The sequence below is a fragment of the Patiria miniata genome, unplaced genomic scaffold (assembly GCF_015706575.1).
Source record: "Patiria miniata isolate m_02_andy unplaced genomic scaffold, ASM1570657v1 HiC_scaffold_5, whole genome shotgun sequence".
NCBI lineage: Eukaryota > Metazoa > Echinodermata > Asteroidea > Valvatida > Asterinidae > Patiria > Patiria miniata.
The window spans coordinates 33,081,409-33,107,384 of NW_024037072.1; the positions used below are offsets into that span (position 1 = coordinate 33,081,409).

The 25,976-nt window shown below is 40.7% G+C and overlaps 2 protein-coding genes and 1 pseudogene across 3 annotated transcripts in view; 2 read left to right on the top strand and 1 right to left on the bottom strand.

Moving 5' to 3' along the window:
* Positions 1-207: 207 nt before the first annotated feature.
* On the top strand, positions 208-9,559 carry LOC119741947 (39S ribosomal protein L11, mitochondrial-like). Of its 2 annotated transcripts, none has more exons than XM_038217913.1 (5): positions 208-261; positions 2,746-2,907; positions 5,189-5,284; positions 6,289-6,382; positions 9,148-9,559. In XM_038217913.1, exons 2-5 carry the CDS (start codon positions 2,773-2,775, stop codon positions 9,393-9,395), a joined length of 573 nt encoding a protein of 190 aa, XP_038073841.1. In that variant the 5' UTR covers positions 208-261; positions 2,746-2,772; the 3' UTR covers positions 9,396-9,559. The 2 variants fall into 2 exon arrangements, with proteins under 2 accessions (XP_038073841.1, XP_038073840.1); XM_038217912.1 differs by having other exon boundaries at positions 258-305.
* A 3,177-nt stretch (positions 9,560-12,736) lies between these two features.
* On the bottom strand, positions 12,737-21,293 carry LOC119741388 (annotated as a pseudogene).
* A 91-nt stretch (positions 21,294-21,384) lies between these two features.
* LOC119740793 (N-terminal kinase-like protein) overlaps positions 21,385-25,976 on the top strand; it is a 47,171-nt gene continuing 42,579 nt past the window's right edge. Inside the window, exon 1 of the mRNA XM_038216219.1 lies at positions 21,385-21,608. Within this exon, the coding sequence (XP_038072147.1) occupies positions 21,495-21,608 (114 nt within the window). The 5' untranslated portion in view covers positions 21,385-21,494. The remainder of the gene's footprint in view (positions 21,609-25,976) is intronic.

The window sequence follows — 25,976 nt, forward strand, 5'->3', positions numbered from 1 at the left end:
AAAAACTACTTCCAAGTTCTAATCTACTTTTCTGGTAAACGCTGAAACTTTGAACCATTCGACGTTCAGTATTTCTGCTATCGACAGCAAAAAAAGCAGATTTCCACTTTAGAGGGCGCTATCGCAGAATAGTCCCCTGTCTTCTGCGCGCGTATAGAGTGGATACTGCAGAAGATGGTCCCATGCACCATAATCAGAACACATGTGGTCACAGCACGCAGTGAAACTGTGGATGAGCCTTGCACTAAGCAGCGAAAGCAGGTGAATATATGGACGGTGGGCATTTATCTTCGAAAACTTCTACAGTTGAGTGCTTGCTAGAGTTGCTTCTTACTGTCCTTGTCTTCGTTTTCAATTGTTCTTCACCCGGTCACTTTTCGGTGACCGTGCACATCCGACAAGTCCGATATCGTCCAGGCAGCTAAAATGACGCACTTATGGGTTATGTAATGACGCACTTATGTATTGTTGATGTACCCTAACGTGGCGCGGCCCCTAACGTGGCGCACTTTTATTTTTCGCCTGTAGCGCCTAGCTAGAGCAAAAGTTTTAACTGAAATTTCACAGAAAGTGAAATTTTATCAAGTTCTAAACACTCCCGTTCATAAATCGCGAGTTTATTTACCCGTTACAAAGTTAAAAGAAAAAAATATTTTGGCGTGATTTTCCGATTTTATTTTCAAGTGCAAAGTGAACCCTTTGAAAATGCCCCGGAAAATAAGAAAATAATGTTCTGACAAACATCTGGCTGGGTTTGTAAGTAAAGATAATAATGATTTATCAGAATTTATCAAGTTTACAGAAATTCTTAAATGTTCATATGGAATTTTCTGAGATTTATTCAAGTGCGCCACGTTAGGGAACACTCCGCCAATCTGTGCCCAATTTCCGGACGCGACCGTTTTTGCATTTCGGATTAAATTTTATGAAACCGAAATTGTTCACAGAGGTTAAAAAGCAAACATTAGAAAGGTAAAAGTACCAGTATTTCACTGCATGAATTTGAGGTTTGTCAACAAAGAGGTTTGGCAACACTACACGAGGAAAGTTGGGTAAGCTTCGAAGTGCGCCACGTTAGGGAACACGACTATAATGACGCACTCACCTTTCACTTTGAAAAGCGCGGCGCGCGTGTGCCGACGCGGCAAGCACTCACTTGCAATCTTGAAAGTTACACCTGAATGAGCACTCACGTAAAAATGTGAAAAGTCAAGGCTTTGCCGGCAACTTATGTCAAATCGATAATTTTGTAGCTAATTTACTAGTCCAAGACTAGCTCTACTGAGTGGAGCGTTGTTTGTATGGAGGGGTACCCGTAATTCAACGCTCCACTCAGTAAAGCTAGTCCAAGACCAAGTACTAGGACTCTACAGATCGCCTTTTTTTAATAGGTAGTGGATATTTTGCCGGAGGTAACGCCGGCAAACTAACGTTTACTAAAGGTTTGCCGGCGGCAATCCATATCAACAGAGGGCGCTGTACTCTTTAAGATAGGGCTGAATTATAACATGTATTAAATTCCCACCCAAGTTGTGCAGCACAGTCGGTGCAGTGGTGAACCAATGGCTCTAGTGAGTGGGTTGTCCCGAGTTCGAATCATGATCCCCGCCACAATTTTAAGGGTTTTTTTTCCCATCCCCAAATAAATAAGAATATTCTTCTTTTATTATTTTAATACGTCTCAAACATTTTATTGCAGAGTATTACTTTTTCTTTTTCAGATTTGTGGCTCTGGAGGATTTTTTTTTAAAGGGAAATAAAGTCCGAAATTATAAAATGGTCTGATTCCTATCTTGTAAATACAAAAATACAACGATAATATTGGCATGGAGCCAGACCAAAATTTGTCACCGGAAAATGTTTAAGTACAAAAAAAACAGTAACTTCGCATGTTCAGTGCATATCCGGCAAACTAACGTTTACTGAAGGTTTGCCGTCTCCGGCAAAATATCCACTGCCTTTTTAATATTTGGACATGTTCGGTTGGTAGAGTCCAAGATACATAGCCTTATTGCGTTACTAATAACTTTTTTTGACCATTTTCACTCATACCCCCAATCAAAATTGGGGAAAAAATCCGTACTGGATCACCACTTTACCTGCTGCCAAATACATCAATTTTCACCTCACCTTGTGATTTCACCCAAGAGGATTCCAGGAAGCTGTGTAAATGTGGAAAAAAAAATTAGGCAAAATGTGTTTTTAGAGCACGTTTTGGATGCACACTTCGTGCAGAACTAAGTTGAAGCAGCCGGTCAAAACTGATTGAAGTGGCTGGAAGGCAGCGGTACGTTATATGCATGACATCAACAACCATGACAACGCATGAGCCGGCCAATGATAGTGCAATACGTCATTATGAATATTTATTTTCTCATACGAATGTATTTAGTTTATTTCAATGGATACTTCAAATACGTCCAAAGATTGATTATTGCAACAGCGATCGTGCGCGGCCACGGGGTTAAGAGTCTCGTGTTTCAAGCAAGAGTCCGAGGTTCGAATCTCGAAGTAAGTGACTGATTGATGAATAGAAATAAAGGAAAGAAGAGGGTGAGAGTAGAGGAGGGAATATTAACCATAAAGGATGCAACTTTTGGCGCTTGAAAATTAATTGGAAAAAAGCTGTGATCCAGTACGGATTTTTTTCCGAGTTACTCAAGCTAATCCCTGCTAATGCTCCTATCAATTCCAAAAACTGTGCATTCTTCCATCCATTTAAATGTGATAATATCCCCACGCCAGAATCAACTAGCTGTGACATCTGACAAAATGTCCAAGGCTGCCCGTGCCATCAAATCAGCTAAAGATGCAGCCAAGAAGGTTGAACATGGCAACAAGATCCGGAGCTACATCAAGGCTGGGAGGGCCGCACCAGGACCGCCTCTTGGACCGGTGCTTGGCCAGGTCAGTCTGTTCAAACTTTCACTCCTCAGGCATTGGATTTAAAGCTATAGTCCATCATTTGCAGCCATCGGAAAAGTAACTGGCGTAATTATTGTTGAAAAACAAACTTAGTTGAAAGATAGTAAGGGAACTAAACTCCCTGTGAAATTATTCTTTCTGGGAAGCTGTCATTTTGAAGTAGTCAACGAAAGAAGGCATTTCCAATGGTGATTCTTAAGAAGCACCGTAGGAAAATTTAAATTAGTAGTTCGTTTTGTTATTCAGCGCAGCGCGCGCAAGTATTGGAACGACGCACACGCGCGCGCGGTTGTTATAATTCGTCGGATCAGTGCGAGACGTCGCGTATAGCTGCAATTCAAAACATGATTCAGTAACTTTGATTTGAAATTGAGATCTTAGAATGCTGTTTTTCTCGGAATGTACAGCTGAAGCTTAGCTGAAACTTTATCAAGTTAGTTGCTTAGTATCCTTTATTAGATTTTGAACTCTTTTGTTGCTTCAAACGAACAAAATGCACAAATTACAAATGATGGACTATAGCTTTAAGGGATGCTCTTCAGTAACTTACACATGTAATAAAGTGATGACTGCTCTATTCTGGCAAAGGCACACTGGTTGTGATGTACGTGTTCATGGGCCCCGCACACAACTACCCTTCCCCCCCCCCCCCCCCCCAAGGGTCAGAAAGGGAGGGTAGGGATTGAACGCTTGCGAGCTACAGTGCCTAGGGCGCTTTTGAGGAATCCTTGTCATTACTAGAAACAAATAATAATAATAAATATATTGGCTAATTTGTATTTTAAAAAAATACCCTTTATTGTTTTAAATTCACCAAATTATCGCATCTTTGTCACTCGCCCTGGTGTTCCTAAGCCTGGTCGCCAATAATATCCCTCGCCTTTGGCTAAGGCTATTATCGGCATCCATTCTCCAGGGGGGGGGGGGGATTATTTTTTTGCCGAAAATTTTGATTTTTGCAAAAGGCACAATTTCCAGCCAAACGCCACAAATACTGATTCGCAAGAGTCATTTCAACAGTATTTGTACGATATTTCTTGCCGAAATCTCATATGTTTCAATACTCTGGGGTATGCACTGGAGCGTAAATTGTACAACAATAGGCCGTGCGCAACGGCCAATTCTAGATCAACACACGGTCCGCCTCCACAGACTTCATGGACTTTGTGTGTGTGTACAACCGTCACAAGAGATTAGCGTGTTTAGACATCACCCATAGGCGAGTCAAGGCAATCTTGACATCTTCAAGGGAAAATACAACATTTGCAAGCATCAAAAAATAAAACTACCAGATCATTTTGAAATACCTTGCTGGACTGTTAGCGAATGAGAGTGTAAAGCATCCTGTAAAATCATGGCACCTGGTATACTGTCATTTTCAAGAAAAGTGGTATTTTTGGCCGACCAGCGTTAGAAAAAACTGGCTTTTTTTCAAATACTGGCCCCAATTGACCATCGCACTTGTTTGCAATCGATTACACACCTATGAATGGATACAAGCCAGCTAGGCTGGTTCCCTGACCTTACAATTCCCCAATGTATGTAAACTGCTCTGTTTCTTCTTATATGGAGTCAGGGAACCAGACTACAGAAAAATGATTGTTTTTCTTGGTTTTTATAGCATTTTCGAACCCAAAACCTCAAAAAAGTCAGTGTAACTATATTTGCTATATATTTCCAACCCCCAATTCCATCCATTTCTGAAAATTACAGCAAAAGCAAATGATGTATATTTCCTTTAACCCGTCAGCCGTGCCTGTGTATAAAAACAGCCAGTGCGTGTTATCAAGCACATATTTATTCCCTAATTATCCTAACTTTTTTTTATTTTTAAGTATGATCCTTTCATAATTTTGATGTGACTTCAAATTAAAAAAATATAAACCCAACAATCTGCCCTTTGAATTACAATTATATATAATTATTCTGAGTTACAGAATAATTACAAATTTTGAATTATTTGCAAACTGACAATGATCCAGTTCTTGCAGGATAAACTGGTTCCCCTCCCATCAGAATTGATGAAGTAGGTTCTGGGAACCAGTCTATGGGCAGTGTGGATTTTGTTTGCGTGCAAAAGTAACCCAAAATAACAGAGTGTTGCAGATGCCTCAAAACAGGAAAAGGAAGTTGTTTTGGTAAAAGGTGACGTTCAGGTTGAAAATTTGTCAGGAGAAATAAAATTGAATTTGTTGAAAAGCACTGAAAGTACCAACTTAATTTCCATTGTTTGTGTACCCATTCCTTTTTCGCCTTTCTACAGAGAGGAATTGCAATCGGCCAGTTTTGCAAAGACTTCAATGAAAAGACCAAACACATTAAGGATGGTGTACCACTCCCGTGCTACATTCATATCAATGTAAGTATCTACATTATCACAAATGGGTGTGGATTATCTACATTAAATTTATTTTTTGGGGGGGAAGGGGGAGATATAAATTGAATTAGGGAGTCACTTTCAAAATGACTTTAGTTTGACAAAAACCTAGCTGTAATTACATGACAGCTTGAAGAAGTGAAAAAAGTAAGAATAGGCAGGCCTTGTGAAACTGGCCTCAAACCAGTGTAAGTACGAAGTCACAAGTGGCAGTCAAGATTGGTCAATGAGTTATTTGGTCAGTGAGTCGGTCGGTCAGTGAGGCAATGCACTACTAGGCTAGCCCCTCTAGGAAAAGCATAAAATACGCTGCACTGATCAATACACCCCCCCCCCCCTTTGGTATCTGTGTTCCTCTGCTAAATCATAAAAAAAGCATTTCATTTTAAAGCTAGGGTAGATCATTTGTGCATATTTTTTTTTCCTTTTGAGGCTACAAAAGTGCTCAAAATCTAAAGACGGGTGCTTAACAACTAACCTGATGATTTTTTTTAGCTCGGCGAGTGCTGTAGGCCCTATATTCTGAGAAAACAATATTCTAGGATTTTGATTTCAATTCAAAAGTTGCTGAGATGTTTTGAGTTGCGCCCAAAATCAGTGTCCGGGACACATTCTCATGCAGCCGATTACAGCTACGCTATTTCACACACTGAACCGATGAATAATAGCAACCGCGTGTGCGTCGTGTGAATACTTGCGCGTGCCCATTCACGGATTTGCCAAATTACAAACCAAATACTAACCAAAATTTCCAAAAAAACGTCACTTGACGCATCTTTGAAAATGGCCTTCTATTATTGTTTTCTTCAAACTGACAGCATGCCAGAAGGAATAATTTCACAGGGAGTTTAGTGCCATTACTATCTTTAAACCCAGTAAGTTTTTCAACACTAATTTCATCAGTTACTTTTCGGATAGCTGCAAATGATCTACACGTACAATACCTGGTCTGGATTCTATATCGTGCTTATTTTTCTGACCACCAGCCTGACAGATCGTATGACATTGAGATTCGAACTCCACCAGTTTCATACCTAGTCAAGCAGGCTGCTGGAATGAACAGAGGTGTACATGAAGCAGGTAGGATCAACTTATTGCTTGGTAAACAATCTTGCTCATGGACCTTTTTCACGAGAAAGCCATTTTGGTCGTGTTCCCTGAATGTATTTTTTTAATTGTGAACTGTTGAATGGGATGGTGCCAGACTATTTCTACATTCTAGCCTCACTTTCATTTTTTTTGTGGCTTAACCCTAACCCCCTAGGCCCTTGTTGCTTACAACCATCCTCAATCCTCCAAAATCCTCCAAAATTTTCAAAAATTTTGCAACTCTGCCTAAATTTTTCAAAATTGTCAGACAGTCCTGCCTCAAAATGCATTCATCCTCAATCCTCCAAAATCCTCCTCATCCCAAAACTTTGCACTCGTGTTTTAATGAAAGATAACCAACGCCAAATCCTTCAAAATCATCAGACAGTCCTGCCTCAAAATGCATTCATCCTCAATCCTCCAAAATCCTCTTGTGCTTCAATCACCATTCATCCTCAATCCTCCAAAATCCTCATGTGCTTCAATCACCATTCATCCTCAATCCTCCAGAATCCTCATTTGATTCAATCACCATTCATCCTCAATCCTCTAGAATCCTCCAAAACCGCCAGGAGGATTTTGGAGGAGTGAGGTGGGTTAGGGTTAAAACATTAGGATATCTTTAATCACAAATTCAAAATTATTCATCAGAGCAGACTGATATAATGTGTAATTAACCTCATGTCATTGCTTTCATTTCTCTTCGCAAGTTCCAAAAACAAAGATTTACCTCACTTTAAGTTTAATATGGCTGGCACGTGAATAAGGTCCATTGGCATACATCTCATTTTTTCATATCCTTTAGCAATCCATTTTTTTTCTCATAATTTCCCCTCCTCTTTGTTTTACACATACATTGTATTTTAAGAAAATACATCTATCATTTGTTGAAACTTTTGAGTTCCTAACATGGTGTATGGCACTGAGCCTAAAAAGTTTAGCTCATTTTGTTTTAGCCCAAGGTAAATTTAAATTTTTGCTTTGCCTTGGTGTCTTTGCTCGATGTCTTCTTTTCATGATAAAAATCAGTGCAGAAATTGCAGTATCCCTCTTGAGGCCAGTAAAGGTACTGTGGAACACCACTCTAACGAACATTGCGGGATCCACAGAAATTGTTCATAATAGCGATCGTTCGGTATTACGATTTTCATTTGCTGCCCGTACTCCGGTACTCACTTTTCAAATAGCGCCCTTCAGAACTTCACCCTGCACGCCCTGGTAGTTACTGAAAGACGACTTTGAACACATGCCAACTATTGAATTATGTAATTACGCAGGTTTTGAGCTTACTACCTACAGCAATGGGTGGCTTTCCCATTCTATTTTTTGGGGAAATGATAGCAACTTGCCGCTCTTCTGTTGACATTTTTCAACAACAATGTTCAGTAAACAAAATTCGGGAGCCAAGCATGGTGTTCGGTGTAGCCAAATTATTGGTGTAGTGGTGTTCGGTATAGCGATGTTCCACTGTAATACAATTTTTTTTAAATCACTAGTAAAATCACTAGTATAGTGTTCCAGCCACTTTGGGAAGCACTTTGCATCGTGCACAAACTTTTTTGTCACATCATTTAAAATGGCAAATTGTTCAAACTCTAACTTATAAATCCAAAATCTTTAACCTACCACCCTTGTGAAAATTTCTGTCGAGAGTGCTGGCAGAACTCAAACTCTGTTTGATTTCGTTTGCCCAGAAACCAGCAAAGATGTACTTAAGCTCTGGTAGGAGCTCCTAAATGTCATTTCATGGTTGGTCGGAAGGCCTGTCCTCGGAAAATTGACCAAAAATGGGCCCCCTAAGTTGTCCATAAAATATAACTACCAATTGACCAAAAATTAGCCAAATGTAATGCCATCATCAGTAAATGCACTCTTGGACATCAGACATTTTTGGAACACGCCCTTTTTCTGATCGATGCGCATGCGTGTTTATATAACCGACATACAGATCCTTGTCATTTGATTGGTGGAACTCACATCACGTGATATTTGTTATTACTGCCCTTCATGCCGGGGCTAAGAAAGTAACTTCCGCCCATGGGGAATGGGAAATACTATTCAACAGTTAGGATCATTCTTGTTCCATGACGCGGTATTTGTGTGCAAATGCATGCTGGTGTGCGCAGTCAGCATTGTGCGTAGCGCATATTTTTCCAAGGAGCCAGCGCTACTGCGTTGGGTTCAAACATTTTCGTTAAGGGGTGGATATTAAGAGAGAAATACATTTTTTACAATTTCAAATATATCAAATGACAAGGATCTATGTCAGTTATATAAAACAAATATTGAGTGGCTTTATATTGTGAAATGGGAGGAGTATTATCGCTCGGTAAAATCTGTGAACTTTTCCAGTTCACTCGGCTTCGCCTCGTAAAATGGAAAAGTCCAGATTTTACCTGGCGATAATATTCCTCCCATTCCATGCTGAGCCACTCAATATTTGTATACTATTTTGTGTATGAAGTGAGACATTCCAGAACTGGGCCAGAGCTTATTTTGCACTCGAGCTTGTTTCCTATCAACGTGTCTCTATGGGAAGTGAAATTAGCTAATGAAACATTGGCCCATTTTCACAAACATTTCCCAGATTTCCATATGAATATATCTCCTGAAAATTGGCTAGTCCAAAACGATGCCTGCATTTGCACTTCCTGTCCCCTTTTGAGGATAACTTATGTTAGTTTTAAGAAATATATGACATCGATTTGATTTTATGCAATAAATAACGCCTTTTTTGTTTTCTTATTTCTTTCAAGGGAAACAAATATTTGGGAAAATATCTCTGAAACACGTCTACGAGATTGCCAAAATCAAGCACGAAGATGCTCCACTGCGGGACCTGAGTCTGCAGGACGTTTGCAAGCAGATCATTGGATCCTGCCGCTCAATGGGTGTCCAGGTCGTCAGGACGCTTGACTCAGAGGATTATGGGGAATTTCTGGAAGAGGTCGCGGAGACTCGGAAGGCGCTGGATGCACAGAGGGCTTTGGATAGAGTGTCCTGATGACACACTGACTCTTGTTCAAACTGTGTGCTTGGGATTCGGCCTCATCTCTGGCTCCTACTTCAAGTCTGGCTCTGAAATCATTTTAAGGCAGAAGTATAACTAAGAGATGCTGCTATGAGGCAAAGGGCCCCTGTTCATGGCTTCTGCCCCTCCCCCCAGATCAGAAATTGACGGAAGGCAAAAGTTATCTTGTCAGTGTTAAAAATTAATTAATGAGTACCCCCTTCAGAAAATTGGTCCCCCTTAAGTACCCCTCTCGGCTGCAAATGGGACCACAGTTACGCCACAGTTTGAATGCCTTAAACCCTCCTAGTCTTACTTCACAACCCTTCAAGTTTTGCAAACCCACTTTGCCCATAGAGTTAAAACCCAGTACACTTCAAATTCCTGTGAGTTAGTTTTCTGTGGAGAATGGATAACACTTTCAATACCTGCACAATTACTGTGGAGTGCTGTGGCTTCGTGGTTAAGGGCACTGGATTCGTGGTCTGTGGGTAAAGCTGCAGGTTGTGGGTTCGAGTCCAGCCGGGGTCATGGTGTGTGTGCCCTTGAGCAAGGCACTCTGTCACTCATTGCTTCTCTCCACCCAGGAGTAAATAGGTACCTGTGAGGGCAGAGATGGTTATTGTGGTTGAATAAGCTTGCTTGCGCATAAGGCCAAAAAAAAAAGTTTCCGGTTTCTGGTATGGAGCTTGCCCAAAAAGTGGTGCGGCGACGCGGCTTTTTTTTTTTTTTTTACCTGTTTTTTTTTGCTTCAAATGTTGGCTGGTGACTGCAAATGGTGCCCGACTAAACCTAGTGCAAATATATGGGAGTCCGGAGAGGCCACATAAAGCTTATTCTCGATCAAAACCCCATCTAAAAACACGTTAAAATTGTGCAGCAGCAGGATTCCAGTCAAACCAGTGAGTTTGGCGGTTTTAAGACATCATCTTTCATTGAAAAAAAAAACCTTTTCATTTTGCCGACGCGCATGGATACGGCGAGGAGCGCGCATACCAGAAACCGGAGACTATTTGTTTTGGCCTAACGGGCAGCATCAAGCTGTATACACCCCAGGGAGCTGAGATGGTATTTGGAATGTTTAATTGGCCCAATGATCAGAGGTAATAATAATACTGTAACTGTAAGCGCTGTGATTTAGTTTACTAATAAGAGCGTTCTTAAATGCCGATTATTAATATAAGGCAAGCAGACAGATTAGGTCATGCTTCACTACTCTTCACGGTGCTGTTTTTTTTGTGTGTGCAGTGACTCTCTGTGTGCCACAGTTACTTAAACACCTCATAACCCTTCGCCTGAAAGTTTGCCTGCAGGGTTTGAAAGGGTTTTACATATATTGCTGTGAATATTGACATCCAACTAGGAGGGTTAACCCGAACGGTCCTGAATCCTCCAATTTGTTAATGATTTCGCAAGTACCCTAAGGGGTAGGGTTAATGTCCAAATGGATATACTTCAAAACTCTTGTCCTCAAAATTAAGGATTTGTTGTCCCGAAAGCAGGATATTGACCCGTCTTGAGCATTTGAGGTTGTGTTTTCAAATATCTTCCGGAGCCAAAGCCGTAGACAAAGCCCAAGTTTAGAAAACCCTGCTTGGAAAGTTCTTTCAATGTCATTTCCTGTACCTCTCAGAAATGTGTGAGAAGTGCATTTTCTTTTCACAAACACTTGAAGTCATACCCAAGATGGAGAGATGACCTGTTCGCACAGAGGTTTGTGAGATCACTGCCTATCATGGGTGGCTTGTGCGTAAAGCGCTCGCCTCTCACCAAGGTGACCACGGTTCGAATCCTGGCCGCGGATCGCATGTGAGTAGAGTTGTGCGTTGGTTCTCTCCTGTGCCACAAGGATTTTTCTCCGGGCCCTCCGGTTTTCCTACCTCCGGAAAAATCAAACACTTTCGATCTCAGGCTTTGCTCCGTGGTCATGTATGGGTCGATGTGGCCGGCAGCCATAGGCGCCTTTACATGCCAGCGGCCCGACCACGTTGTAGCCGCGTCCTTCGCAATTCAGCATACCAGCTGCGAGTAAGGATGATTAGCCTCCAAAATTATTATTATTATCTACAAAATCACAGATGAAAGTTACACGGGAATGCAAGCTATATTTTTTTTCTTTATTTGAAAGTATTTCTTTAATCACATGACTTCAGCACAGTACCAGAGGTGTGTCTTTTGCAAGACTCAGCCCTACGTTTGTTGCATATTTTTTTTATGAATTACCTGGATACCTCATAATGTCCAGGTCTCCATGGCAACATTCATGTGATGTTTCAACCTTGTTTCAACTTGCTCTGTTCAGTATATAAAATGACGGGCATTATGTGGGGATATACTCGTATCAATGGGCCATCTTGATATCTGTTTTTAAACATGAAATTTAGAAATGAAGATGATGGAGTAGGTTGACTTCGTGCTGTGATGAGTAATTCTAAATTGTGGATGAAAGTCATCGCGTGTTTTAGAGCCAAATAAAATTTTGAAAGAAAGACGAGCATTATTGTTGACGGGTGTCAAATAATCTGGAACTTAACTTTTTCGAGTGTATAAATAAAAAAGCATGGATCTATAACATGGAATTGAAATGTCCGTCCTTTAAAGTTCCAATGCCCTGGTAATAACCTACATGAATTTTGATACCCGTTTTGTGTTATCTTGTAACTTCCATAAATGGCTTAATGTTACTGTTAAAAAAAATCGCCTCTGATGGAGCTTATTCTCCTTATGGATATTGCAACATAGTTGTCGGGGGGGGGGATACCAAGCATTCTGTTGGCAAGACCGAGGGGAACATCTTGAACAAAGGTTTTGGATTTAGTGCCAGTGGCATACTTAGGGAAGGAGGCACGTATCCACATCCCCTCCCCTCCTCCCCCCCCCCCCCACCTCTCACTCGCCCTTTTCTGAATGAGGCTATGACAGAACAGTCCTCGGTTGGAAAACACACAAAACCAATTATGTGCGGCAAAACAGTTTTAATGATGAAAAGCAGAAGAACAATGAGATGTTCCCGATTTACACCATAATATATGTATTCGTTTTAGTTCGGTATATGAAGTCTTTCTCTACATAATCCTCTGCCTCTCTGGTTCGAAGTCGTCAACCCCCCCCCCCCCCCACCCCACCCCCCCCCCCCCACCCCACCCCCTCCCTGCTGTCCTTGGCAGTCTCGATCTCCCATTCCATCTCGACTTGGGCTTGATCCTCTTGCCCGGCCAGACGGCGCGCCACGGCTTGCCGGACGTTCTCGCGATGTTTTTGGTTCAGCCGAGCCCTGAGCGAGTAGATCCAACCAAAAAACCCCAAGCTTTGATGTTTTTAGAGAATTCTTCCCCGACCTATCGATAGCTGACTTGGTAATTATATATTGTCCTGTCTGTCAGCTAGTTAATAATCTACTGGTACGCCTGGTTCTCATCAGAAGCAATTTATAGTGTAATAAACACACGCCTATTGGGAATCGCAATCGCATTTTTTAATTAGAAACATTGATATTTTATATGAAATGTGTAAAAAAAATTAAAAACACCACAAACTACTGTTGATTACAAAACCTGTTTGCGCAGAGGCGCTCCACACGTTTGATTTCATTTTTTCCCCAGGAATTAATGGTTGTTGGAATCGCAATCATATTGCGCACGGTCTGTACCTAATAAGGCTTTTTATGTAACCTCTTTTGCCCGTTTGGCCTCGACTCAAAGAGTATAGATAAATTGTGTTTTTACAAAATAAAATAACTCCTAACTAGCGTTGATTGCAAAACCTGCTTGCACGGAGGCGTTCCAGACGTTTGGTATTTGTCAGAAGGTCTTCTGTTTCTTGGCAACAGTGTTTTCTGCTCGTTTATGGCACTCCCTATCCAAGATCTCCACAACCTAATTAGAAAGTAGAGTTTGGAATACGGCAATTTTAATTCAGGATAGAGGAAGCACAGGAAGTATGTCTGTTTTGTGTTTGCTTGTTTCCTTGTCTTGGTTATTTTTATCCTTCTGCAACGCCCCCCCCCCCCAATTATTACAAAATAGAGAGTACAGAATATTAAAGGTTGTTAAAATCACCCCCCCCCCCCTCCTTTTTTAATCGTATAATGAGCATAGCCTGAAGAATTGTTTTGAGAGGGAAAAAAGAAAAAGAAACCGAAAGGAGGAGCACCAATATCATTATTTTCGCGTGGATTTTTTTTTCTAGAAGGGAAAATACACCGTCCGTTGAATAAATAGAAAGTGGTTGCGGACATGACGCTCGGTGCTGTTCACATTTCATATTCAGTTTCATATCGTACGTAGTACGGTCATGTATTAAAAAAAAAAAAACCTGTATTTTGTTACAAAAACAAACCTCATATCCTGCTCGTTTCCTAATACAGGGTGAGTAAAAAAAAAAGCAGAACTCATCAAACCCCAACAAATATATTTCATACTTAAAAAAATATGTAGCACTAAAAATATTAATGACTGGAAAGCCAATTTCATAAGCTACTTTTATATGAAAAAAATTACTGAAATTTCTCATCCGTTCAAAGAATATCACAATTTGAACACAATGACCTTAAAACCTGTCTCGTCCAAACAAAAAGCAATTTATTGTGTGTTTTGACTGTTTGGAACAACAAAGAAAATGACTGACACAGAATACTTGTTTCAACAACTGTCACCAACTGTAGAACACAAGGGGTCTGCTCAGAAGTCCGACGCCTCGTAGGTCCAACGCCTCATAAGTCCGACGCCTCATAAGTCCGACAACGGAAAAACGAGGTGTTTAATTTGTCGGACTTATGAGGCGTCGGACTTATGATACGCCCCGAACACAATATCTTTATTGACAACCCTGGTTAAGCAAACAATATGATATCAAAAATGTATTTGTTAAAAGACGGGCCTTCAAAAGGACATTGTTGAATATTTGTAACGTTTAAACTGAGGTTTTATCGCTGGTGATGTTTGAAGACAGTGACGACGATTCTTGAAATCGCATTTTTTTGGACGAGATATGTTTTAGGGTCATTGTGCTTAAATGGTGATATTTTTTGAATGCATTTACCAAATTCGGTCATTTTTTCATCTAAAAGTAGCTTATGAAATTGGCTTTCCAGTCAGTATTATTTCGCTTTTGCTATTTCCTTTCTTAGAGTTTGGGCACTCTCCTGAAGACGGTCAGAGCATACCGACCGGGACGTCGAGTTTATACCTCTAGTTCTTTTCAGAACCATTCTCTTAGTTGAGAAATTATTCGCACATGGTGTTTCCGCAAACCTTTCATTATCGAGGAGTATAGATAAAATGTGTTTTTACAAAAAAAACATAACTCATAAGGCGAAGTAAACAAAAAAAGTTTCTCGTCCGGGGTTTTTGAAAAAAGGGAGGAAGCGGGGCCTTTTATTTTTTATTTTTTATCTTTTTCAAGATGGCCGCCATTTTAAAATTTCCTGCAACCGTTGGTTGTGACAACTGTTCAAAGAGACTTTTAAAATGAAAGACAAGTTGGACAAGAGAACTGAACATTATTTACAGTGTCGGAAAAAATTCGGTACTGGGCCACAACTTTTTTTCAATCAATTTTCAAGCGCCAAAAGTTGTATCCTTTGACTTACTTCATCGAGATTCGACCCTCGGACTCTTACTTGAAACACGAGACTCTTAACCGCTAGGCCGCGCACGATCGCTGTTGCAATAATCAATCTTTGGACGTATTTGAAGTAGCCATTGAAATAAACTAAATATTCATGAGAAATAAATATTCATAATGACGTATTGCACTATCATTGGCCGGCTCATGCGACGTCATGGTTGTCGATGTCATGCGTCATGCGTACCGCTGTCTGTCAGCCACACTTCAATCAGTTTTGACCGGCTGCTTCAACTTAGTTCCGCACGACGTGTGCATCCAAAATGGGCTCTAAAAACACATTTTGCCTAATTTTTTTTCGCATTAACACAGCTTCCTGGATTCCTCTTGGGTGAAATCACAAGGTGAGGTGAAAATTGATGTGTTTAGCGGCAGGTAAAGTCGTGGCCCAGTATGGAATTTTTCCCACAGTGTCATTTAGAGTTGTATTGGTATTGGTATTTATTTTCCGATGAATTTGTGGACTTTTTCGGTGTTTTTTTTACTATATTTTTCAAAAATAAAAAATAATAAAAAAATCCAGGCGGCCTCCAAAAAGGAAGCGGGCGGGGACGAGAAACTTGTTTTGTTTTTTTACTTCGCCTAACTAGCGTTGATTGCAAAACCTGCTTGCACGGAGGCGTTCCAGACGTTTGGTATTTGTCAGAAGGTCTTCTGTTTCTTGGCAACAACGTTTTTGGTATTCCCTGTCCAAGATCTTCACAACCTAATTAAAAAGTAGAGTTTGGAATACCGCAAGTTTAATTCAGGATTGAGGAAGCACAGGAAGTATGTTTGTTTTGTGTTTGCTTGTTTCCTTGTCTTGGTTATTTTTATCCTTCTGCAATGCCCCCCCCCCCAATTATTACAAAATAGAGAGTACAGAATATTAAAGGTTGTTAAAATCACCCCCCCCCCCTCTCCTTTTTTAATCGTCTAATGAGCGTAGCCTGAAGATTTTTTTTTGAGAAGGAAAACAGAAAAAGAAACCGAAAAGAGGAGCACCAATATCATTATTTTCGCGTGGATTTTTTTTCTAGAAGGGAAAATACACCGTCCGTTGAATAAATCGAAAGTGGTTGCGGAAATGACGCTCGGTGCTGTTCATATTTTATATTCAGTTTCATATGGTACGTATACGTTCATGTATAAAAGTACCTGTATTTTATTACAAAACAAAATTCATATTCTGCCCGTTTCCTAATACAGGGTAAGTCAAAAAAGCGGGACTCGAACCCCAACAAATATATTTCATATTTAAAAAAAAATATGTAGCACCAAAAATAATAATGACTGGAAAGCCAATTTCACTAGCTACTTTTATATGACAAAAAGTACTGAAATTGCTCAATCCGTCAAAGAATATCACCATTTGAACACCATGACCTTAAAACCTGTCTCGTCCAAAAAAAAAGCAATTTATTGCGTGTTTTGACTGTTTGGAACAACAAAGAAAATGACACAGAATACTTGTTTCAACGACTGTCACCAACTGTAGAACACAATATCTTTATTGACAACCCTGGTTAGGCCACACAAAAAAGTCTCCGGTTTCTGGTATGGAGCTTGCCCAAAAAGTGGTGCGGCGACGCGGCTTTTTTGTTTTGTTTACCTGGTGTTTTTTGCTTCAAATGTCGGCTGATGACTGCAAATGGTGCCCGACTAAACTTAGTGCAAATATATGGAAGTCCAGAGAGGCCACATAAAGCTTATTCTCGATCATAACCCCATCTAAAAACACGTTAAAATTGTGCAGCAGCAGGATACCAGTCAAACCAATGAGTTTGGCGGTTTTGAGACATCATCTTTTATTGAAAAAAACTCTTTCATTTTGCCGACGCGCATGGCTACGGCGAACGCGCGCATACCAGAAACCGGAGACCTTTTTTTTTGGCCTTAAGCAGACAATATGATTTATAAAATGTATTTTTTTAAAAGTCCGCTCTTCAAAAGGACTTTGTTGAATATGTTTAATGTTTAAACTGAGGTTTTATCGCTGTTGATGTTTGAAGACAATTGTGACGACGATTCTTGAAATTGCATTTTTTTGGACGAGACAGCTTCTAGGGTTCTTGTGTCTAAATGGTGACATTTTTTGAACGGATTTACCAAATTCAGTCATTTTATCATCTAAAAGTAGCTTATGAAATTGGCTTTCCAGTCAATATTATTTGTGGCGCTACATATTTTTTTAAATGTGAAATATAATTTTGGGGGTTTGGTTGCCGCTTTTTTTTTAACTCACCCTGTATGTCCGAATAGAAATGTACTGCCATACTTCTAGGCCTCTCCTAATAAGTTAATAGTTGCCTCGAATTTCTTGAACATCATCGATGGGAATTGTTCCAATGTAATTCTCGACCAAATTCCGTTTAACCGACTAAATCATTAAAACTGCGCATTAACCAGTGGCGTTACTGAAGAGAGCTAGGGAGAGGGAATGGGGCAGACCCCCCCCCCCCCGGCCAGGCCTGTGCCTTTTCCTTGTGTTCCAATCACATCCCGCTCAGAATTTTGCGGAAGCAAAAATGAGCCACTGAGTGTCCACCCACAGAAAATGAGACCCCAATCCTCCCCCCCCCCTCACAATTTTCCCCCACACCCTCCCCGGCAAATTGGACCCCAGTTACTCCACTGACCCAACATCCCCCGCCGCTAAAAAACAAACAAACACGTTTCTGTAAAGGCGTACGTGTTTGGCGTGGTTTCCAAGGCTTTGCGTGAAATCGCCAAGACTCGCTCCTTCCTCCCTTGGTTCAACTCTTCCACTCGCTTGTTGTAGGCCGGTTCTTTCTCAATGATCTTATCCGCAACCGGCTGTTGCAGGGTGCGCTCGGCAAGGGCCGCCAGCTCGCGATGTTGGAGCCCCAGTACAGCCGTGACTGAGCCCATAACCGCTCCTTCTAGTCCTTGATGTCTTGTTTGAGCCGAGAGGCAAATACTTTTTAGCAAGATTCGTGGTTCGTTCCTACCCAACCTGAGCCCCACCCTCTACCCCACCCCAGTCATCAAGGCGTTGGTGACCGCTTATCCGTTGAAAGAAACACAGGCGTCAAAGAGCAACTTTACGTGCAATGTGCAATTTTTATATGTGTGCATATCCAAGTCAAATGAGAGGTCACCATACCGGCGCGCGGGACATTAGATGTGGCGGTGGCAACGAACAAGTTAACAATAATGACATGTATTATAAGGAGAAAACTTTCCATGACCCACCTGGGTATTGCCGCCAACCGAATTTAATACAAAAAGCTTAAGACATCAGAAAAATTATACGAAAAATTGTAGTAAAAAGCCGCATCCTCTCTGAGTGATCCCCGTTTGCTATTTTCCGGGTTTGCAGCATTCGTGACTCAGGCGTTTATCCCTGACTTTATGGCTTCTGACTTTGACAGAATAGGGAGCCGCCAACACAGGGTAGGGCTGGATAGCTCAGTAGGTAGAGCTGCGCAACGGAATTTGGCAGTCCGGCAGGTTCAAACCCCGCTCTATTCAATTTCTTTGTTCAACTTTTAAAAGTTACAATGTCAGAAAGTTGAAAATCATGGCCACGCTCTAATATGAACTTTAATAACAGGTCGTGCCTTTCGTAGTTTTTCGGCAGCTGCCCGCCTTCCTTAATTTCTTCAATTTGTCTGCTCCCGTCTGTTCCGACTCTGAGTGTTGCTTCTTGACCAGAATAGCCAGACGTGCCAGCGGGCGGGATGGGATCTGCGTGGCCGGCGCGCCCCGGGCTTGGCCGGGTCAGCCAGCGCCACGGTGAATGAGACGGCACCGGACGCAGATCGAGGCACGCCAGTCCAAGATGCCAGTCGCTCTCAATTCGCGGAGAATAATCTGCCTGGATTTGGCTTCGCTTTATAATGAGTCAATAAATCACGTTATTTTTGTTTTAAAAAAAATCATTTAGGCTTTATGGGTATGATTTTGTTTTCCCATTCCAGCTACGTTGGGGGAGGGGACGCCCCTTATGAAAAATCGTCGCCCCCCCCCCCCCCCCAGGGAGCTGAGATGAACTTAAACCACGGGCAGGGCCAGGGGGTAACGCCCTCTACGTTGAAATTGATCTCATTTCCCCCTCGCGACGTGGGCAGTTCGAAGCTCCGTCGTTAACGCACGTAGGTCCGTGCACATGTATTTACACGGAACCGGGTGCTCGCGAGGGGTCACGTACGTATACATCAGCATCTGGTGCGCGTGCCGGTGCAGCGCTGATCAAATGGCAGAAACCATTTTCTCAAACAAACCCTGGAAAAAACTGTCAAAAATCTAGAGGATGTACGGAGCGATTTTTGTGAAACTTCCAGGAACAAAAGATCAATCCTTAAAACTTACGATCAGAGAAAAAAATCAGAGGATGAACGATACAATTTTTCAAATTATGTCGATATTTGTACCCGTTTCAGGGGAGACATTCTGTAATGAATTTCCCACCTAGACACATTCAAAGCAGTTAAGCACGTTGATCCTGGCATTAATCAATCACAAATGTTCGCTAATGTTTTTACGCATTTTTATATAAATTAAGCAATCGTATCAATTGGAATTACTCGTTGAACCTATGCTGTCATGTTTTCAATGCTGATAGAGAGAGCATTTCAACATTAAAAATGGTTTCCTTTTTTTTTAAACAACGCTCACCTCTTTTAAAAATGGAATGTATCCAAAGAGAATAGTCCGCGATTTTTTGGTCTGGAACCCAGACCCCTTCCGCCCCCCCCCCCCCCCCGGGGCAGGGCGTACATCCTGCGGGGGTAGGGGGATATATCCCCCCTTTTTGACCAGGAGGATTTGCCATTGGAGCATTCCCTGCGTTCTTGAAGATACACTTGTCGATGTCAGATAGGCTGATGGATGTTGCTTGGAAGGCTCAGTCAATGTCTTTTTCAAATCTGAAACCTGAAAAAGGAATAGAAAAGGAAATGCTTCATATTGATGAGAAAATATATTTATATTATGACTAACAAACACTCCCCCCACAACAAAAAGAACAGCAGAAAAAATTAAATAAGTAAAATAATTCAGGGATTCAGGGATACCACAAAAAGTGGGTCCACAAATTCACGGCGTGGGGTTCGGGCCCGCTTAATTAAGGGCCCCGAAAAACAAAATGGGTTCTAGATGCTCTGTGGTGCGATCTGAGGCAATTTCTGACTACTTTTTTTTTTTTAGGGGAAAAAAATGGGTTTCTTTTTTTGTTGGGGGAGGGGAGGCATGGCCCCGTTGCTCCCCTCCCCTTGCACCCGCCCTTGGGCCTTCGGCACACCGCACATGCACACCCTCCGCCCCCGGTAGTAACCTCTCTGGGTCCGCCCATTAATTATTTTATTCGCGTGAGGAGGAGCACTATTAAAGGACAGTTTCCGATGAGGTGCGCACAAAATTTAATGTTGCGAGCGGGGCACTAATCATGGTGCTTTCGAGGGACAGTTTTAAATCTCGAGAAATTATCGTAAGAGGAGCACTAATGTTTTTAATGGCCAATTTTCTATCTCGAGAAGGGCACAATGTTGTTATTGTGAGAGGGGTATTTGTGCTTTCGAGGGGTAGTTTTTCATCTCGAGAAGGTGCACAATCTTGTTAATTCGAGGGCAATGTCCCCTGCCAGAGAGGAGACAATTTTATTTCAAGACGGCAGTTTTGTTTTCATCTCTGGGGGACACATTAATAACCGCGAGACTTCAAGTTGTCGGCCTGGGAAAATCTGGGGGGGGGGGCTGTTCCGCCGCCTCTATGGCTAATCTTACAACTTTTATACAATTAAAATAATCATGTGTATACAATTTAGAAGAAATGAAAACATGACTGAGATGAATGTGGTGAGGTTTTAGTTATTGACTTTGATGCAAAGAATGCAGAGGAAGCATGTGGATTAGTTATATGGTGAATTGTGCCAAATTACCACGATCCGTTCGTGATAGTTGAGTCATGCCATATCTTATTATTAACAAAAAGCTAAGAAGCTAATATCACCACTCCATTAAAAACACATCTTTTGTAGAATGAGTAAAACGCCTGTTTGAACTCCTAATGAAATTGTATCATGGGTCAAAGGGGCTGTATTGTGCCAAATTTTGGGACCCAATATAGGCCCTAGTCCGATATTTTGCTGTATTGAAAGGGTTTCTAATAATAAAAAAAAGTCGCATGAGAAAATTTGAATAGTATGTTATGTTAGTTGTTAGCCTTTTCTTAGGAATAAATACTAAATGAACCCCCCCCCTTTTCCGGAAAACCACGCCCCTCTTGAATCTTCACTGGCTCCCGGTACTTCTGAATCGACAGCATCCTGGCCTACATCGATGAGTTTATTTCATAAACAAATGATGTTTACAACAATAAGTGACGTCTGGGTTCGAAACAAATAATTTTGTACGCGATAACATATGCGCCCGGTTACCATTTCTGAAAGTTGCACTTGGTTGGAGTTTGAAGTTTTTACACGTTGGCGATTGACATAAAATGGTTTAATGCTTTTATTAAGATAAAATGTGGTCATTTTTCTCAAGAGATCCAGCAAGCAGCTTCCCTTATGAGATCGGGGAAAAAATCGAAGGACTTGAAGATAAGTCTGTATGGAGTGTGCACCACGGGAAGAAAAAGGTTAGAGTTCTTGGTTGCCCATATTCCGGACAAGTACACGTCAGACGTTAATTTAATCGAAGTGGCTATCGTTACGGCAGCCGTTGTTTAGCGCCCTCTTCGATACTTTTTTGATACGCACGCAGGTATATAATTATTTGTTTCCCCGCGTTTTAGCAAGCAGTGCGACAGCTCAGTCGATAGAAGGTAGGATTTTGCATCGCGAGGTTGCGGGTTTGCATTTCGGTTTTCATGGTTTTGCACTCGAATTTTTTTCCTTTTCTAACCTGAGGCTTTGGAGGATTTTTTTAAAAGGGAAATAAAGTCCGAATTTCATAACGTTCAAATTTAACATTTTTCCTTCTAATTTTATATATTCTTCTTTTATATGTTTTTATTAAAGTTGAATACTAGTATTAGGCCACGAGAATGAAAGTTATAGATTTGCGTCCACCGCCCGCATGCCTGAAAAGCTACCGCACGAACATTTTCATTATTTCAAAAAATTTCATTATTACAAAAAATTTCATTATTACAAAAAATTTCATTATAAAAAAATATAAACTTTCCAAATCGCGCACAGCGGAAAGACGATCTATTTATCACGTAAATGCAGCTATGAAAACAGTATCATCGCTTTGCCAGTGTCGCGGCGTCGTCGGGGTCACAGGTCAAATCGCTCCAACCGCACCGACCAATGGGTACTCCTAGAACTATGATGCTCCGCGTGAGCGGAGCATCATGCGGAGCATCATAGTTCTAGGAGTAACCAATGGGCACATCGGATTCTCGCAATGTCTCCACACGCACGCGTGCGCGTGCGTTGATACCATGCATTGTTCTCGTCTGGATGACGGTGATACCTACCCGCAATGCGAGGACTGCCTTGAGCCGCAGATACAGAAGAGGCATTAGGCCTAGTCACGAAATCAGTGATATGGTACCACGATCTACATGAGGCTCTGAGCTGTTTCATTTGTTGACATTCCTGGATAATTCATTTTTAGATTCACATTTTTTCTTTAAAAAAAACCTGTGTGTAAACACCTGTTCACATAGTACAATATACTATAGGCCTACTATGGTTGTGTAAATATACTACATTACATGGGTGCAGCATGGGTGTATCATCAATATACATATAGTATATGGGTATATGTGAAAACTCTGGCTATGCCGCTGCTTGTATTATGTAAAACACCATGGTCAATAAAAAATAATGAATAATGAATAATGAAAAAAGCCTCGTGTGTTTTCAAAAAAGTCCGGACACAAATCTATAACTTTCATTCTCGTGGCCTTACTACCGTAACAATAGAAAATGGGAAATGCGTTACGGCTGCCGTAACGATAGCCACTGCGTAATTTAATATTAATAATATTCAAGTTCAACCTTACTCCTTAGCCTGTTGCAGGCCAGTATATGAAAAAAATGTTGCAACCTGACGCCACTTTTTTTTTCATATATCATCTCTAGCTTGAGTAACTCCAGCTCTAATGGCTATAGCATTAGAGCTGGAGTCACAACTACGTTAAAAGTACCGGGTCGTAAGAGTCCCGAAATCCCGGACTCTGTATCCCCAGTGCATTACAAAAACGGTCCATTTTCCCTATATTATCCCGATTCAGATTCAATAATTCATACCTCGTACGATGCAACAGACATTCACGAAGCTAGTAATCAACTTCAAACAGAGCAATGAAGACTAAAATATGAAATTTTTCGATGAGTTTGGTGGCGATTCTCAAGAAACCATGAGAAAACGTCGCGCGACACTATCCTGCTGACATCCGTTGACCAATAAAATAACACATTGGCAAATAAAAACATCAGATTTACCTCAAAACAGCCTCCAAATTACTAGATACGCCACTCAGGGTTGGCTGATTTAAATCACGTTGATTTAAATCACAGATTTAAATCGCGATTTAAAATCAAATGATTAATAAAAATCACTGATTTAAATCACTTTTTTGTAAAAGTCTTATTTTTGGCAAAATCAATTGATTGAGGGTCATTTTAATCATTTAAATCAACTGATTCCACTTAATGACAAAGTGTAAGATGTTGTTAACACATTCAAACACCCCTACATCATCACCATCGACTCAATTTAGGTTTTGCATAATTACACAAAAACGTTGTTTTGATTTAAGTCAAGATCTGAGTTTAAAAGTTTAAAAAGAGCACACTCACTTTTGCTTTAAAGGTAGAGTCCATCATTTGCAGCCATCCGAAAAGTAACTGGCGTAATTATTGTTGAAAAACTAACTTGGTTGAAAGATAGTAAGGAGACTAAACTCCCTGTGAAATTATTCTTTCTGGGAAGCTGTCATTTTGAAGTAATCAACGAAAGAAGGCATTTCCAACGGTGATTCTTAAGAAGCACCGTAGGAAAATTTAAATTAGTAGTTCGTTTTGTTATTCAGCGCAGCGCGCACAAGTATTCGAACGACGCACACGCGCGTGCGGTTGTTATAATTCGTCGGATCAGTGCGCGACGTCGCGTATAGTTGCAATTCAAAACATGATTCAGCAACTTTTGATTTGAAATTGAGATCTTAGAATGCTGTTTTTCTCGGAATGTACAGCTGAAGCTTAGCTGAAACTTCATCAGGTTAGTTGCTCAGTATCCTTCATTAGATTTTGAACTCTTTTGTTGCTTCAAACGAACAAAATGCACAAATTACAAATGATGGACTCTACCTTTAATCATTCCTTGATCTGTTTACAGTAATATTGTGAATTAACTGTGCTGGTTTAGGCTTATATGAACCATCATAAGGTATATTAAAAGTCCCAATTGATAGCCTAACGTTTCTCCCTACAAAATTTAGATTGAGATTTATATCAAACCTTTTAAAGCTATAGTCCATCATTTGTAATTTGTGCATTTTGTTCGTTTGAAGCAACAAAAGTGTTCAAAATCTAATGAAGGATACTGAGCAACTAACCTGATGAAGTTTCAGCTAAGCTTCAGCTGTACATTCCGAGAAAAACAACATTCTAAGATCTCAATTTCAAATCAAAAGTTACTGAATCATGTTTTGAATTGTTTTGAATTGCAGCTATACGCGACGTAGCGCACTGATCCGACGAATTATAACAACCGCGTGCGCGTGTGTGCGTTCCAATACTTGTGTGCGCTGCGCCAAATAACAAAACGAACTACTAATTTAAATTTTCCTACGGTGCTTCTTAAGAATCACCGTTGGAAATGCCTTCTTTCGTTGATTACTTCAAAATGACAGCTTCCCAGAAAAAAATAATTTCACAGGAAGTTTAGTTCCCTTACTATCTTTCAACCAAGTTTGTTTTTCAACAGTAATTACGCCAGTGACTTTTCGGATGGCTGCAAATGATGGACTATAGCTTTAAAGGTGCAAGGCCTGATTTCTGTTCTCCACCATGGACCATCAATCAAACACTATAGGTTACACAAGGATCAGTGCCGCTGGTTTTGAAATTAGAAGCATCTTAATGAAATCAACATGCCCATGGAGAACTGTCGTACATTTGTGTATATTTTTTGTATACCATGTACAGGTACCATAAATCAAGTTTTCATTCGTATCCACACACAGCGTATCTCAGCTGTATCAATCAAGCAACGAACCTTTAAATTGTCTTCAGTATTGATTAATGTACCATCGAGTCCTGAATCCTCCAATTTCAATACGATTTTGTAAACCCCCTAGGGAGTTAGGGCTAATGTACAGAAAAAATCATGTGATATTTTTAAATCACTGATTCAATACAATTTTTTTTCAAAAGCATTTATCATTTTATTGAGTTTTGTGGATGATGGGTATTATAGGAACCTGTAAACTTCTTTGTGATGGGTGTGAGGGTGCATGGGGAGATTTAGACACATGTTTAGACGTATCAATATTTTGAAAGTTAAAAAAAATAAAAAAAATCTGATTTAAATCCAAAAAATCTGATTTAAATCAAATAAATCCGATTTTTTTGATTTTTAAAAAAAAATCAAAAAAATCGCCAACCCTGCCTGAGGTACAAGGAGAGATAGATGATTAAAATCGAGGTACTAAAGTTTGCTTACGAGTCGGATGAAAAGTGAAATTTCCCGTTCAATTCCGAGAGCTCCCCTCGCGATCGATCGTTAAATTCCGACTCGTGTTTGAACGACGCGATGTAACCGTACGTGCCCAGCGTTCATTCAGTGGTCTCAGTGCAATTCTGGTAACGAGCGTGATGCATCGAATATGATAATGAGTAGACTGGATCTCGTTTGTACAAGTGCATTTCAAACGATGATACGGAGTCAGGAACTAGCTTGAATTGGTTTTCGATGTTTCCGCTGATAGCTGCCCTAGTTCCCGACTCCGTATCACAGTTCGAATGCACTTGCCTGTACAAACGAGATC